Genomic DNA, 16808 nt, shown 5'->3' on the forward strand with positions numbered 1-16808 from the left:
GGGTCGTCAGTGGCCCAGATAAAATCATTGTTTATTCATAACATCTGTATGAACAGCAGAGCTGACTCTCAAACTGAAAGCAGAAGTTCATGAACTGGCCTGCCACCTTCAGATCTGGAACGACCAAACATTATTCAGACACCAGATATCATTTTTGATATTGTTGTACTAGTGTGTGCAGGACACTATAGTTCATTTATGTAAGTGAGGAGAGCAAAATACAGTAAACTGTGACATATTATACCCAAAAATTCTTCATACAGAGACTACCAGTAAAATTCATAAAAATTAGGGACCAAAAATGATTCGGACACTTTGATCTGATCATGTTTTGCTGAAGTGTGTTTTCTTTAATTGCTAATGCTCTTTTTACACACAGACTGAACACAATGAAGCATTGCTTGGTGATTGGTTGAGCTAAACTGGTATTATCTAATTGTGTAGTTAAATTTAACAGCTGACAGATATTCAACATAATTCATGTGTGAGACAGTCTAACAGAAGGACGGACAAAACCAGTTAAATATCAACTGAGTTCTTAAAGGGATAGTTCGGCCAAAAATGATATTAAACCCATGATTTACTCACCCTCAAGCCGTTCGAGATGCATATGTCAATCATTTTTCAGACGAACACATTTTCAGTTATTTTAGAAAATGTCTTAGATCTTTCAGTGGTTATAATGTCAAGTTATGGGGTCCCAAAAATGTATTAAGTCCCAAAAATGTGCATGCATCCTTCACAAAAGTAATCCATCCGGCTCCAGGGGGATAAACAAAGGCCTTCTGAGGGTCGACGCGCGTTCACGGGAGATGGATGCCGGCGTATGACGTAGGATGTAGCGTAGGAAGCGTCGTGACGTAGAACGAAGTATAGCTAAATCAAACGTGATTACGCGTCGACCGTTGCCGGAAGCCAGTTATTTTCATTTATAAAGTTTTAAATATGTATATTTTTACGACAAAACCACACGGATTACCCTCAGAAGGCCTTCGTTTATCCCCCTGGAGCCGGATGGATTACTTTTGTGAAGGATGCATGCACATTTTTGGGACTTAATACATTTTTGGGACCCCATAACTTGACATTATAACCACTGAAAGATCTAAGACATTTTCTAAAATAACTGAAAATGTGTTCGTCTGAAAAATGATTGACATATGCATCTCGAACGGCTTGAGGGTGAGTAAATCATGGGTTTAATATCATTTTTGGCCGAACTATCCCTTTAACTCTGAGTTCTTGTCATATTTTATTACCGTTTTCCAACCTATAGCGAATAAACTGAGATAATGTGAGAAATGTTGAAGATGTCTGAATAAATTTTGCTTTGACTGTACGTGTGCCGCTAGTTTACCTCTTTAATACTGACACTACATGTGCTAATGTTTTATTTTCTGAGCACTGATGTACAATGTCTATCCCAGCATCCTCGCCCCCTCCTGCACACCCGGAGAAGCATGTGATGAGTGAGAAACTGGAGACGGTGATCTTCCAACTCAGACAGGTGACCCGTGAACGAGACGACCTGCGCAAGAGACTGGCCCTCTCCTCACCCGGCACCACCTTTGACGACTGCAGGTACGGGAACGCATCGGGACACTGTAAACGAGACCCAGCAGGGTGACTGTCACTGAACTGGAGATTTCAGATCTTCCTATTGGCCAGTTTCAGTCTCTAAACACTGTAACCCCGCCAGACAGTTCGGCTTTTCTTTCCGTATGTGAGCGTGAGATTGGACAGAGTGCTTTATGTGTATAAATAAAGTATGTTTACTTTCATTACTATTTCATAAATAAGGCTTTTAACTCTTTTTTTTTTTTTTTTTTTTTTGTGTGTGTGTGTTTCTTCACCTGAATGCTGATAGACGTTGAAAAAACACACACTGAGGTTTTCTGTGATCTCACTGAAACATCCCAATCAGACCTGTATATGACAACTAATGAATGATTACCCAAATCATTTCGCACAGTGTTGACCGCATGTTTCTGTGTCTGTAGGCCGAGCGTGAAGCCGGGTCACGATTACGAGCGCCTGAAGCTCCAGTGCATGAAGGCCATGTCAGATCTACAGTCTCTCCAGAACCAGCACACCAAAACCCTGAAGAGATGTGAAGAGGCCGTGAGAGACGCCGATTACTACCAGTGAGATCTAGACCCATACATTTGCCCCATAGAGTTGATTTTCAAGAGTTTTTATTTTTATTAAAACTTTTTATTATTTTATTTTTAATTTTATTTTTTTATTTTTTCAAACGGAGATTCTCCCACGATTCTGAACTAAACAAAAGAATTTATGACAAAATGTTTATTGCTGCAGTCTTTTTAAAATGTTTAATTGATCTGAATTAATTATTTAAAAAAATGGGTTGAATGAAAGATTCAATGAATCACTCATAAATACTTCACTTGTTTCATTACTGGATGAATCAGCGATTTTGAACGAATTTCTTGAATGATTCCATGACTTATAAATTTAAGCCACTTGTCGCCACCTACTGGTGTAACGATGTAATGATACGATCATTATTTAATAGACACAGGTGAGGCGTTGTCATTTAGGAATGATATTGCGTAGGTGTTTGTATCGAGATTGCGATCTTTTAATGGTTAATCGTGCAGCTCTTAATATATACTTTTAATTTAATTAATTTTTAAAATTTTGAAAAAATGTCTTGTGGTCGACCAATATATCAGCCAATATTTTGTATTTTTTTTCTAACCATATATAATTTGAATTTAATTAATCGCATTTAATTATTTGTTTTTAATTTTAATTAATTATTACATTTTAAAAATTTGATTTGGAAACTCAGCAGTGTGACAGCAGGATGTGCTCATTAGCGTGATGTGGAAGGCTTTGATTGGCTGCCGTGAGTCAAGGTAACATCTGGTGCTAAAGCAAACACACAGCACAGATTAGAGATTTTCATCTGAGATTACCCCAATAATTTAATTAATTTTCTCTTTAATTATATCTTACATTTCTGATTTGTTGAATTGAATTGTGTTTTTGTGCATGTGCTGCGTGTGCAAATGCAAGCCAAACTTTTACAGGGCGGCCGGTTAGTGTATACATGTGCACTGAATATGATTTAGGATTTACTTTGAAACCATTTTCACTCAGGAATTACTTGTAAATTTCAGAAATTATTACAAAGACATGGTTTGTAACAAATTGAAATTTAAACGTGAAATTTTGAAGTAGAAAAACAGAAATAGTGAGAATGTACTCCTAATAATCTTTGTTTTATTTGCAACTTTGAAAAATCTTTTTATTTTAATTTTATTTATAACAGTTTTTATACAATACTCATAAAATGTATACAAAAAGTATGTTATACATAAAATGAACAAAGGAAGAAAAAAAGGACCCCGAACCCGCACCCGCACCAGGTACAGTGAAAATATACACCTTAAAGTCATACTTAATCAAACTTAAACAAAATGTTAACAATGGAGTGAAGGGATTAAAGTGAAGTTATCCATATTACATGTGTGCCCAAACATATTTCATGAAAAATCATTATTTACAGCGTGTTGTTACTGGGAAGCGAACCCAAGACCTAGTGCCATGAAAGTCTTAAAGTCCATCGTCTTCATTTGATCTGATGCATTTAACTGGCCGATAAAATAAACATTAACATTCATTTTGATGTTCTGTTCACTGATGCGTCGGTTGAAGTTAATGTCCAGGTGGATCAGTAACGCGTGCGTCTCTCTCGGTCTCTCAGTACTCTTCACGGACGTGTGGTTGGTGAACAGACTCAGCTGCGGGACGAGATGGAGGCGGTGAAGCAGAACTACTCGCAGCTCCTACAGCAACACTCGCAGCTGCAGCAAACCTGTGACGAACTGCACCGGATACACGACAGCGACCAGCGAGAGGCGGCGGACATGCGCCTGCTGCAGCAACAGGTACACATCACACGTGCACACACAACTCAGGATATTCATGTATATGCATATATATAACAAAACCTAATATAGTAATACATAGTGATATATTTAAATAAAAAAAAATAGCATACAGAGACTTACATGAACATGGCACCAATGTTCTGGAATAGCTTGCCAATGGAGATTAGATCATCTTTCTTTGTCTTTGTCTGTTTTTTTAAGTCTCTTTTAAAAAGGTATTTGTATAAATGTGCTTTTACTACTTTGTGAAGTATTTAGATTCTTTTTTTATTTTTTATTATTATTATTTATTTTTTAATGTATTAATTATGTTCTTGTCTTTTTGACTTTTGTGAAGCACTTTCTGCTAAGAAACTTTAAAAGTGCTGTATAAATAAAGTTATTATTATTATGAATTCTGAAACTGAGTCATATCTCTTAATTTATTAGTCTGTTTTAAATTGATTCATTTAACTAATCAGCTAATTCACGAATGTGAATTGAACTTGTTTTTTCTGCTTAAGTTTAAATTAGAGACGCTGTTAAATCATTTCTGTTGTGATGTTGTAAAGGTGCGAGACAGTAAAGAATAACAGAATTAGTCTGACACGCTCCTTAATGCCTAAATAAAAATCATATTAAATTATCACCACATAACCTGCAAATGATCTCGTTAATATTTGTCATGTGTTTCAGAAACTAGCATGTTCTATAACTAGAATAAATATCACATTCAAATGATATATTAGATAATTGCTACTGTATTTAAATAGTTTCATTGGAATAATGTGATTCTGTGGCGCCACCAGCTGGTGTAATGATGCATTTTGTCATCTCTCAGTCCTCACCACAAAATAATCCTCTTATATATTGTAGTTAATCCTCAAAATTGAGTCAAGTCAATGATTTGGTTATGGGTTCAATTTCTCCTCAATCGTGCTGAGCTGAATGTGGTTTCTCTTTCTCTTGCTGTAGGTCATGAGGGAGAACGGCTCCTCAGACCTGCTGAATAAACTTTACGACACAGCTTTAAACAAGCTGGAGGGGACGAAGAAAGAGTACGATGCGCTGAGGAAACGATACAACGAGAAAACGGCGAGTCACAACGCCGATCTGAGCCGCCTGGAGCAGATGGAGGAGGAGAACAGACGTCTGCAGAAACAGCTGGACGTTCTGTTGAAGCAGAGAGACTCTGCGCTTCACTTCCAGCATCAGTACAGCGGGTCCGTCAGGAGGTACGTCAACAACAACACACTAGAGCTGCTGCCTGTGGGGTGCATCACAAACCAGTCACTTATGAGCTCCCGTTTCTGTTAGGCTCGCTAGGTTTTAAAAGGGACCTATTATGCTCTTGATATTATTTTTGGGCTCTACTAGAATAGGTTTTCATGTTTAAATGTTCAATAAATACATTTTTACCATATTTGACTGCTCCTCTTTTCCCAGTCTGTCAGTAACGCTCTGTTTAGTTCCTGTCTCTATGAAGCCCCTCCTTCTGAAAAGCACACTGTGCTCTGATTGGTCGGCTGGAGCAGTGTGTTGGGATTGGTCGAGCTCTTTGAGTGTGTTTGGAAATGTCCCGCCCCTTACCATAACCACCAGTTTAACACACTACTAACTCAACCAGGCCCCGCCCCTTTATTCTGTGCATGAATTATTATAATGAGGAATATTGTGACGTGTTCGTTCCGGAAGAAACTCAAGACTACAGTGGAGGCGTTTCAGGAGTTCAGAAACACTGACACTGATATAGAGAAGAAATGGAGCTTTTTCATGCCCAAACAGCAACACTACACACTAAAGAAAGATGAACATGGTGAAATATTAATCTCTTTCAGGTTTGAGAGTCTCCAGCAAGAGCTGAATAAGATGTCGGCTCAGAACGAGGAGCTGCAGAGAGAAACTGACCGTCTTCAGATGGAGAACACACGCTATAAGACCCTGCAGCTGAAGGCGGTGAAAGACGGCGAGAAGCTGAAGGAGGAGAGAGACTCCGTGTTAAACGAGTACAGACTGATCATGAGCGAGAGAGATCAGGTCATCAAGGAGGTGGATAAGCTGCAGACCGGCCTGGAGGCGGCCGAGGCCAAACTCAAGAACACGTCTGGCGAGAGGAGGGTAGCCAGCGACGAGATCGAGGCTCTGAGACAGGTCAAACACACACAACTACTAAAGACCACATTTAAAGTAAATATGAAATGTTCACAAACTGTTTGACTTGCGTAATTGTGTATTGTGTGTGAGCGAGACGAGGCAATAATCAAACATATTTACACATTTGTTTGTTGATTAAAAACACAAATAAGAGTGTAAACAATGACTAAAAGCATATCTAAACACAATGTGTACCAATATTAATAAACAAAAACAAACAAACAACAAAAACAGAAAACAAAAACAAAACAAAAAACATATTAAACAAACAAACCACAGTCAGAATAAAAAGTCAGTTGTTTATGACATTTGTAATACAACCATCAGAAACCAAATCTTACTCCTTACCCATCAGGCCCAACTGTCCTAATTAGGACTTGTTAAGAAATTACTCTTTAATATACTGAAAAAGTGGACTCCACAGCTTCCAAAACTTATTTGAACACTTCTTTAGGGAAAATCATATGTTTTCTAAGTTAATAAAATAAAGAACATCTGATGCTTTAGCCAATGAGAATGTGAAGGGCACATTTTGGACTTCCAATTGACCAATATGTGTCTCCTAGCCAGCAGAGTGACAAAGGCAACTGGATCTGGTTTAAGAGTTGAAAAGAATGGCACTGAGGGGCAAATAAACGGTTTCAATGGTAATTAAAGTCCGATTCATTTTAGCTAAACTTGTTCATTCAGAAGATTCATTTAAAAGACTCACTGATGCATTTATCATCAATCAAAAGTGTTTCAATTAAAGAAATAAAATTAACCCTAAACCCTAAAGACTCTAGCCCCAACATTGCCTTTCTGTCAGGCAGAATTTATTACTGATGGTTTGACATTTGTTGTGTGTGCAGGAACTGAACTCCGCTCTGCTGGACCGGGACCGGGCGATCCGGGAGAAGACGGAGCTGCTGGAGAAGTACTGTCACGAGGTGCAGGACAAGGTGGAGACGCAGAAGGAGCTGAGCCAGGCCTGTAAGGACATCGAGATGGTGCGAGAGGAGCGCGACGTGGCCCGTAAAGAGCGAACGGAGGCCATTATCCAAAGAGACCAGCTCCTGAGAGAGTATTACCAGGCCAGACAGGTACATGTCCTGTGTTCAGACCACCTCTGGACTGATAGAGTTATATCATTTCATTGAGGTTAAAACCAGGGTTTGAAATGAACTTTTTCACTCACCGGCCAATTTGGCTACTAAAGTTTTTAGTTTACCGAAAGTAAACTAAATTAAGGAAATAAACTACGTCACAAAGGTGTATATATATATATATATATATATATATATATATATATATATATATATATATATATATATATATATATATATATATATATATATATATAAAATAATAATAATAATAATAATATACAGTGCTATGCATAAGTTTAGACACCCATGCTAAAGTTGACTAAAAAAGAGGAATGAAAAATCATCTTTTGGAAATTGAACTTAATGCCTTAATTAAAAAAATTAGGATGAATCCAACCTTTAAGGACACCAATTTTCTTTGTGAATGAATAATGCATCGTAAATAAATAAATGTTCTTCCTTAAAATACAGGGTGCATAAGTCTGGACACCCCTATGTTAAATTCCCATAGAGGCAGGCAGATTTTTATTTTTAAAGGCCAGTTACTTCATGGATCCAGGATACTGTAAGGGGGGTACAGTTTTCAGACCCAGGACCAGATATGATGAAAGAAGACCAGGAGTCGTGAAGTTCAATCAAAAAAGTAAAAATTTACTGAAGAATAGTTTGCAGTTAAATTGGTAGAGCCAGCGTCAAAGTCTCACGAGGAGGCGACAAGCTAACTCTACCTTACACAAAATCTTACACCAATTATACCATTTCCAAGGGCATTCATTACATATTTGCTACTTCTGATTGGCTAAGAGAACATAAAGTCTAAACAATTCTACACTTATAGATAGACAGTAGTAGGGATGTCCCGATCAGGTTTTTTTGCCCTCGAGTCCGAGTCCGAGTCATTTGATTTTAAGTATCTGCCGATACCGAGTCCCGATCCGATACTTCTATAATGCAAAAAAAAAAAAAAAAGAATAAAGAAGAGCGAAAAAAACAGATCCAGGATGTTCCTTATTTTTTATTTAATTCACCTTATTTTAACATTCAACAACTCTGTTAACAAACAGAGCACTTCTGTGAGGTAGCTTGAACAATCAAGTAATAAATAAATTCTTCACTTTTGGACTTTAGTGCAACAGTAAATATTAAAAAAAGTCTAATATATAAACAAATAGCACCTCAACTTAAAATATCCGGTAGGCATGTAAACAAATAAAAAATAAAAGTGCCACAGTGTTTGCAAAGCCAGTAATGTGCTTTTAGGAACTGCACTCCTAACTCTTACGCCGGTTTCACACTGCACTGTTAGCAGAGCGTGCAGCGCGTATTTTTTTCGCCGCCCATGTTAACAGATTAAACCAGGCTTTAGAGCATTCACACCGCGCGCAGAGGCGGCGCGGCAGTGCGTAGCAGAGCAGGAGTGCCGTGATCGTTTCGGCGCCGAGTCTATTTTTGCTGCGCCGCTTTTGCTGAATTAAAGTGACAATACATTGATCATGGCCAAAATACACCGCAGTTTTATCCAAAAAGTGCATTGATGATATCTATTGTGTTTTAAACAGTCAATCAAATGACCAACAGCAATTTAAAAAGAAAACAAATGTCCAAAAACAAACTTGTTGCCATAACAATAAAAACAAAGATGAACCAAAAGTTATATAAATGAAATTATTAATAAAATAAGCTTCTTGACAAGTCTTTTCTCTTAAATGTATTTGAAAACGAAAAAAAGCAATGCCAACTTATCCATTATAGACTCTGTCTGTACACAACCCACGGTTCAGCCGCGCGTGACAAACGCTGCCAGTATGAAAGCAAAACGCGCGTGTCCTGCTCCCATACCTGCGCTGCTCCTGCGCTGCTTACACTCTAATAACGCGTGCAGTGTGAAACCGCCGTAACTCTGTGTCACCGCATAATAGAGGTGTTAAAAAATAATGAGAATATAAATACATATATATCCGAGTCCTGATCGGGAGGTAACGTCCGATTCCGATCGAGTCTGAAAACACGCGATCGGGCCCGATTTCCGATCACGTGATCGGATCGGGACATCCCTAGACAGTAGGGTACATTGACATTAATCAAGATAATTGTCATCTGAGTCCCTGGAGGTTCGATGTTGACCTCGGAGGTCGTCGAGAAGGGTCCCGAGATCTGCTGCTACATATCACGAGACATATAACGCATACACAAAAGCACAAAGAGAATAACAGTTCTACCAAGGTTGTAGAGAGCCTGAGCTCATTGTTATCAGGGCAGACTACCCAAAACATACTGATAACACCTTCCCTCCTCAGAAGGAGTACAGATACTGTCCACTTTATTCTCTAGAGAAATACACATGAAAGAAATACAACTAGAAGGTATAAAGGGTTTTTGGTTGCATCTGCTCACCGTATGCTCTCTCTCTGTGAAACTGTGAACTAGATCATGTAAGTCACGTAGAAGTTGACCCCTGTAACCTCAACTTGGTCAGCAGAAAACAGACACAGAGCCATCTGATGGACCTTCAGGCTTGCCCTCTTCTATTAGTTATTAGCTGTTTTCCCAATACAAAGGGCCTGTTCTCAAGGTCCTCATCCAGGGCAATAAAGATTAGTCACAGACACCATAATGCACTTAAAAATATATGAGCAGAAATGCTGACAACAAAATAGGATTAAAACCATATATGAATCACTCATGAATATAGTTAATGATTATAAAACTTGATTAGTACTTGTTATAAGAATAATGTAAAAACTCAAAAGGATATATATTGATATAGTGAAGAGGCAAGGGATTCTGACCCCAACCCTTCAATACTATGCATCCTGATAAAGTTCCCTTGGCCTTTGGAATTAAAATAGCCCCACATCATCACATAGCCTTCACCATACCTAGATATTGGCATGGTTTTATTTCAGTTAGCCTAATAGCTGGTTTGATTTGCATTGAGAGATGATCTTATGGAAAGTACCCCATGCCAAACTCTAGGTATGGTGAAGGCTATGTGATGATGTGGGGCTATTTTAATTCCAAAGGCCAAGGGAACTTTATCAGGATGCATAGTATCCTGGATCCATGAAGAAACTGGCCTTTAAAAATAAAAATCTGCCTGCCTCTATGGGAATTTAACATAGGGGTGTCCAGACTTATGCACCCTGTATTTTGAGGAAGAACATTTATTTATTTACGATACATTATTCATTCACAAAGAAAATTGGTGTCCTTAAAGGTTGGATTTTTCCAAATTTTTTTAATTAAGGCATTAAGTTCAATTTCCAAAAGATGATTTTTTATTCCTCTTTTTAGTCAACTTTAGCATGGGTGTCTAAACTTATGCATAGCACTGTATATTATAAAATTTGGATTTCATATATTCATTTCTAATTCAAACTAAATCCTGTCATCCAGCATCTCCTCCCTTCCTCTTTCATCCTTTTCACCAAAAATGTGTTGAACAGATCAATACAGTACAAAGAACATCAAAACAATTTAGGATGTTGGGAAATAACAATATATTTTCTGTTAACCAAATGCTTTTTAATCTTGGCTATTGCTTCAGTGCAAATGAACAAGCGCGCTGTTATGTGTTGCGTAGTGACGAGTGTGTTCAAGTAAGCCAGATATAGTAGATTCTGGGCAATACACTGTATTTAATAAATCATGACTCATGAGTATTTGCGCTAAATCTGCGCAGATTTGTCTTACACGAACTTCCCCAGCAAAGTGAGAAAACATAAGTAACACGGCAAATTGGCTGGTGGTTTGACAGCATTACCCGTCAAAGTTGATTTTTACCCGCATTCGGCAGGTGTTAATTTCAAACCCTGGCTCTCTCACTGCAGAAGCAGGACAGTGCAACGCTGGACATTGAGCGCGTCAGTAAGGAGCTGGAGGTCCTGAGGAAACAGTGCGAGGCCGTGTCGGAGGAGCTCCAGGAGGCTGTGCAGGAGGCAGAGGTGGCGAAATGCAGGAGAGATTGGGCCTTTCAGGAGAGAGACAAGATCGTAGCAGAGAGAGAGAGCATACGGTGAGCAGATGCAACCAAAAACCCTTTTATACCTTAATTCTGTTATACATGTGATTCAGATCAAGTGTCACGTCATATGTGGCATGTGAAAAATATGCCCTTACAATTGTTAAAACCCATCCAATTACATACATTTTCAAATCCAACAAGGAAATTATAAACCGATGTAACTGTGTAAACAGAATGGAGCTAAAATGGTGTCAAAATCATATATTTTAATATATTTGTCAGAGTCAAAGCATTGAGCAAGGTGTGATGTGATTTGCCGGACTTGGGAACAAAGTCTTAAAATAGACACACAAATGCATAGCGAATTCACACACACACATACATACACACCCACACACGACGATGTGCAAATACAGTTTCAACAATCAATTTGTACAAGGTTGATTTATAAATTGTGATTTGCATTTGTGAATCTGTAAATTTGGTTCTGCATTTGCAAATCGTATTTTGTGAATGTGAATTATTTTATTTGTGAATCATGTTTTAAATATGTTATATCTGAGACTATTTTAGCTCCATAAAACATTGGCTAAAGCTGATTATTGCTATGTTTGTCTGTGTGTGTATCAGGACGTTGTGCGATAACCTGCGACGCGAGAGGGACCGAGCTGTTAGCGATCTCGCCGATGCTCTGAGAAACCTCGACGACCTGCGGAAACAAAAGAACGACGCAGTGCGAGAACTGAAGGAGCTCAAGTGAGTCTCAGAAACACACACTATCACATCAGGGAATCTACAGTTTTTGTGTTCTGTTAATGATTCACGAGCTTCTGCATGTGAACGACACGCTGTACTGAAATACTAAAGGTTTCCTACTGAATCTACAACACCATGCAAAAGAAATCAACAAGTGCAACCAAAGTAGTTTGATTCCCAAACAAATGACTCTTATTCTTTTGAATAGAATGAAAGAATGAATCTTGAATCATTCTCAGACCCTCTGCTATCAGGTTGGAGTAAATGATGACGTAATTTAGGTGAACTATTTCTAAAATGTGTTTCAGGGAATGCATGGAGGAGCAGCTGGAGAAGGAGGCACGGTTTCGCCAACTGATGGCCCACAATTCTCACGACTCGGCTATCGATACGGACTCGCTGGAGTGGGAAACGGAGACGGTGGAGTTTGAGAGGAGTGCGGTATGAAGCTGTGACGAACCTCCAAAACTATTAAAAACATCTTTGTTAATTGACATAAAGCTGAAATATAAGTATTAACCAAGAGTTTCAACACATCACCATCTCTAATCTGTCGTATAGGACGACATGGACTTGAGTGCTTTTGGTTTTGATATTGCCGAGGGGGTGAGCGACTCGTATCTACCCGGGGATTATGGGATATTCGTGAGCAAGGTGGACAAAGGAAGTATTGCGGAGGGCAGGTTAAGGTGGGTGAACTCTGTTCTTGGTCTTCTGTGAAACATTCGTGTTCGCTTCTAACCATCGTTTATTCGTCCCGCAGAGTGAATGACTGGTTGTTGAAGATAAATGATGTGGATCTCGCCAATAAGGACCGGAAGCAGGTCATAAAGGTGGTGTTCAGTGGAGGCGGGGTCATCAACATGGTGGTGCGCAGGAGGAAGTCTCTTGGAGGAAGGATGGTCACCTCTGTTCATCTTACACTGGCAGGGCATAAAGGTCATATCATGGGTCTTTGCCTCTCAGTTGGTCAAGCCGATAAACTACCTTCATCATCACAGTGACTCTCTGTCTCTGTCTTGCAGATTGTGGCGTTGGGTTGGAGAGTGGCATGTTCGTATCGTCTGTTTCTCCGGGCAGTCCTGCAGCCAGGGATGGTTCGGTGTGTCCGGGCGATCGGGTTCTCAATGTGAGTCCACTAGTTCAATATCCGTTTGATCCGCACTAGTTTTGCTGTTGTAAATCAATTCAGTCTCAAACTGTTTCTGTAATCTATAATTATTGACTTATTGAGAATAGTTTATCAGGGGTGTGATTTTTCAGTGCTTATATGGATTTACATATTTTACTAAATGAAGTATGACCCCAATTGTGTAAACCAGTGGAAAGAGCAGTGAGTATTTTATTGTTTGATTAACATTAAAAACACAGACAGCGGCAGGAATATTGGGCTGCTGTCACTTTAAGAAATAATGCACGGATCCAATACACTGATACTGATACACATGCATTGTCTTTCTTAACTGTTTACGTTCTCTTAAAGGAATAGTTGAGTTAAAAATGGAAATTCTGTCATAATTTACTCACCTTCCTCTTGTTTTAAACCTGTATGAATTTCTTTCTTCTGCTGAACACAGTCGTATGGGTCATACAAGTCTTTGACCCATGCTTTTTTGCTTAAAGGTGAAGACCCAACTTTATGCATGTTTTGTAAGATAACTGTTAAACATATTTTATTAGATTGTCCTGGACTTAATACAAGTAGAATGCTCTTTTATGAAGTTACCTCACTTAAGGGCTTTAGTAAGATTATGCCTGAAAAGGTTTTGGATTTTTTATCATATGTTAATTTAAAAAATCTTGTATAGTATGACTTGCTGTTTTTGTTTGGTTGGTTTTTATTGTATTTATATGATATTTGTATTTTTGTTATTGAGTTTTTGCTATGAAAATAGCTTTTAATTCTGACATGGCACTAAATAAAACAATCTGAATCTGAATCTGCTGAACACAAAGGAAGATATTTTGAAGAATGTCGGTAACCAAACAGTTTTTGGACCCCATTGACTTCCATAGTAGGAAGAAAAATAATATTCCTTTAAGGCAAAACTATGCTTACTAGGATACTCGCCTAGACAGGCACGTTGACATAATTTTGCGTGAAATTGTCCGTTCAAGCAAGAAGACGTGAAAGAGAAATCAATTAATTATTCGCATGCTGCACTCTGGATTGGTGAGCACACAAAACTTCTCACACATCGAGTACCAAATTGAGCTCTTTTTTGTATCTTCTTGAATGTTTCCATTGGAAAGGCTTAAAAACACGTGCAAATGATAAACATTCATGGAACCTTGTTTCCGCCACTGAATAATAAATAAATAATAATAATTGCGACTTTTTATCTCAGAATTGCGAGATATGAAGTCAGAATTGTGAGAAATAGTCGCAATTCTGAGAAATAAAGTCGCAATTGCGTGTTATAAAGTCAGAATTGTGAGATGTAAACTATTATGAGGTAAAAAAAAAAAAAAGTTTATTTTTTTCCTTAGAATTCGACTTTATATCTCACAATTGTTAGAAAAGATGTCAGAATTGCGAGATATAAAGTCAGAATTGCGAGATATAAACTCACAATTATGTGTTATAAAGTCAGAATTGCATGAAATAGTCGCAATTGCGAGAAAAAAGTCTGAATTCTGACTTTATAACTCGCAATTCTGACTTTATATCACGCAATTGCGACTTTATTTCACGCAATTCTGACTTTATATCACGCAATTGCGACTTTATTTCACGCAATTCTGACTTTATATCACGCAATTCTGAGAAATAAAGTCAGAATTGTGAGATGTAAACTCGCAATTGTGAGATAAAAAGTCGCAATTATCTTTTAAAATGTTTTATTCTGTGGCGGAAACAAGCTTCCATACATTCAAGACAATGATCGGCCCGATCGGGACCATGACGGTTCTGTCAACTCTTGGCTATCGGGCAGTCCTTGTTGTCAAGCCCTGCATAAAATCGGGAAGCTCTGATTGGTAGATGGAGCAGAGGTTCATTTGCATGTATACTGGCTCATTAGAGTAATCGCAGGCATGTATATTGAGCATATCTGTTGTAATTGTTTTAAGGTTGTTTAATTTTCTCTGACAGATAAACGGAATTTCACTGGATAATAAATCAGTGAGTGAATGTGAGAATCTCCTGCGGAGCTGCAGAGATTCGCTTTCTCTTTCCCTCCTGAAGGTGAGATTATTATTGATCATTATTTATGTCCTTCTCTATGTGACAAATTCGATCAGCTTAATCTTTTCCTGAAGTGTTTAATAAGGGTGTAACAATATATCGTGTCACAATATATCACAATACAAGAATGCAACAGTATGTTTCGTGGATAGTTCACCCAAAATAAAAATTACTGTGTGAGGGAAAAAAAGTCAAGTTTTCAGAGTTTTAGTGTCAGTACTACATTATACTACTATATATAATGTTGAATATAATGTATAATAATGCAATGGGGGAATATTTGTGGGTCCTGACACTGCCAAATGTCTTTTGTTTCCAGTAAAAAGTGGCCTACATTATTTTAAATATATCTAGTCAGTGACAGAGTGAAAGCATATTCATCTAAAATAACTCTATTTTCGGCTTCAGAATCATGAATATTGTTATTCTGGTGTCTCTACTGTCCTGTGCTTTGGGTTTCAGCACCAAGTCCAAGACTATTCATTTACACACGACACAATTTATCATTTTAATCAACAGTACATTTTATTATGTCTTGGAGTATCGCAATAATATCATCTCGTGAGTTCAGTATCGTGATATGAGGGTTGTTACACCCCTAGTGTTTAATGTTTTACAGTTCTTTTCTCTTTATCCCAGTTTTTCCCACAGAGTCTGTCGGGTCAGAGTATCGCTGAGAGCCAGCGTGACTGTGAAAGGAACTCAAACGGGAAGTCGGCAGATCACCTGCGGCCCTGCAGGAAGCAGCCCACCAGCAACCACTCCACCCACAAAGACACGTACAGCCCGACACGTGACGTCGAGAGCGAGCGCGCGCAGCGAGGCTCTCTGTATCGCTCAGACCCGTATCACGAGATCTGCCTGCATCCCAACTCTAAACGACCCCTCACCTTTCACCCCGTTTCCCCCGGCGACTGCATCACCGTGGAGATGGGTCAGGAGAGGCGGAAACAAAGCGGCGGCACGTGGCCGAAAATGGTAGCGGTTGCTATGACGACTGCTGACAGCATCCCGCCGCTCTCCATCTTTAAGACCCCAAAGAAGCGGAAGTCGATATTTGACGCAGACATGTTTAAACGGCCGGAGACGCCGTCCAAGCTGGACTACCTCAGTTTGTCCCAGAAACATTCCCCGCAGAGCTCGTGGACCGAGGGGTCGCCACAGATGCCGCCCGACCCGCCCAAACGCAGCGACTCCTTCAAGTTCAAACACAAACCGCAGGGAAGCTCCGCCTCTGATTCGACCATCACCACCGGCTCACCCCCGGCCACGCCCATTCAGACCACGCCCACAGACAAATCCACGCCTGACTTTGATAATCGAGACCGCAATGGGAATGTTGTTCAGAGACAGGGGTCGGGGGAAGTGTGTGGACAGGGCGCAGATGAGCCGGAGCTGAGGAGAGGAAGACCGAACTCTGCACCCGCTCAACGCCGGAGCCTCACGCCCCTTAAGATGCCCTTTCCACAGGTGCTGCGCCTTATATTATTAGTAATATTTCAAGACGAACACTTACTGAAATTAAGCAGCTGAGCTTTACTGGATTATCAAATATGATCCTCAGGACTTTGAGGAAGGTTTATTTGTTCATCTCTCAATCATTGTATTGAATTGCATTATATGTTTTCAAACTACAGAGCTTTGATTATAAAACTCGGCATTTAAATATCATCTTACTAAAATATCACACTATATTATTGGCAGATATTGATATTTATATGCATTTTATGTAAGTATCTGTTGTTCTGTTATAAAGATCT

General features: G+C 39.0%; 1 protein-coding gene across 2 annotated transcripts in view; it reads left to right on the plus strand.

Moving 5' to 3' along the window:
* The window catches only part of dlg5b.1 (discs, large homolog 5b, tandem duplicate 1), a 42415-nt gene that overhangs the window by 10417 nt on the left and 15190 nt on the right, over positions 1 to 16808 (plus strand). The window contains exons 3-16 of one of the 2 annotated variants that reach the window (XM_084135041.1): positions 1428 to 1581; positions 2001 to 2144; positions 3734 to 3917; positions 4875 to 5134; positions 5738 to 6086; positions 6905 to 7135; positions 10972 to 11156; positions 11736 to 11861; positions 12170 to 12302; positions 12423 to 12550; positions 12625 to 12800; positions 12887 to 12990; positions 14956 to 15048; positions 15688 to 16518. In XM_084135041.1, coding sequence (XP_083991167.1) covers positions 1428 to 1581; positions 2001 to 2144; positions 3734 to 3917; positions 4875 to 5134; positions 5738 to 6086; positions 6905 to 7135; positions 10972 to 11156; positions 11736 to 11861; positions 12170 to 12302; positions 12423 to 12550; positions 12625 to 12800; positions 12887 to 12990; positions 14956 to 15048; positions 15688 to 16518 — 3098 coding nt within the window. The remainder of the gene's footprint in view (positions 1 to 1427; positions 1582 to 2000; positions 2145 to 3733; positions 3918 to 4874; positions 5135 to 5737; positions 6087 to 6904; positions 7136 to 10971; positions 11157 to 11735; positions 11862 to 12169; positions 12303 to 12422; positions 12551 to 12624; positions 12801 to 12886; positions 12991 to 14955; positions 15049 to 15687; positions 16519 to 16808) is intronic. The other variant, XM_084135042.1, reaches the window with a different exon arrangement.

The sequence above is a fragment of the Abramis brama genome (genome assembly GCF_963993115.1).
Source record: "Abramis brama genome assembly, chromosome: 14".
NCBI classification, from domain to species: domain Eukaryota; kingdom Metazoa; phylum Chordata; class Actinopteri; order Cypriniformes; family Leuciscidae; genus Abramis; species Abramis brama.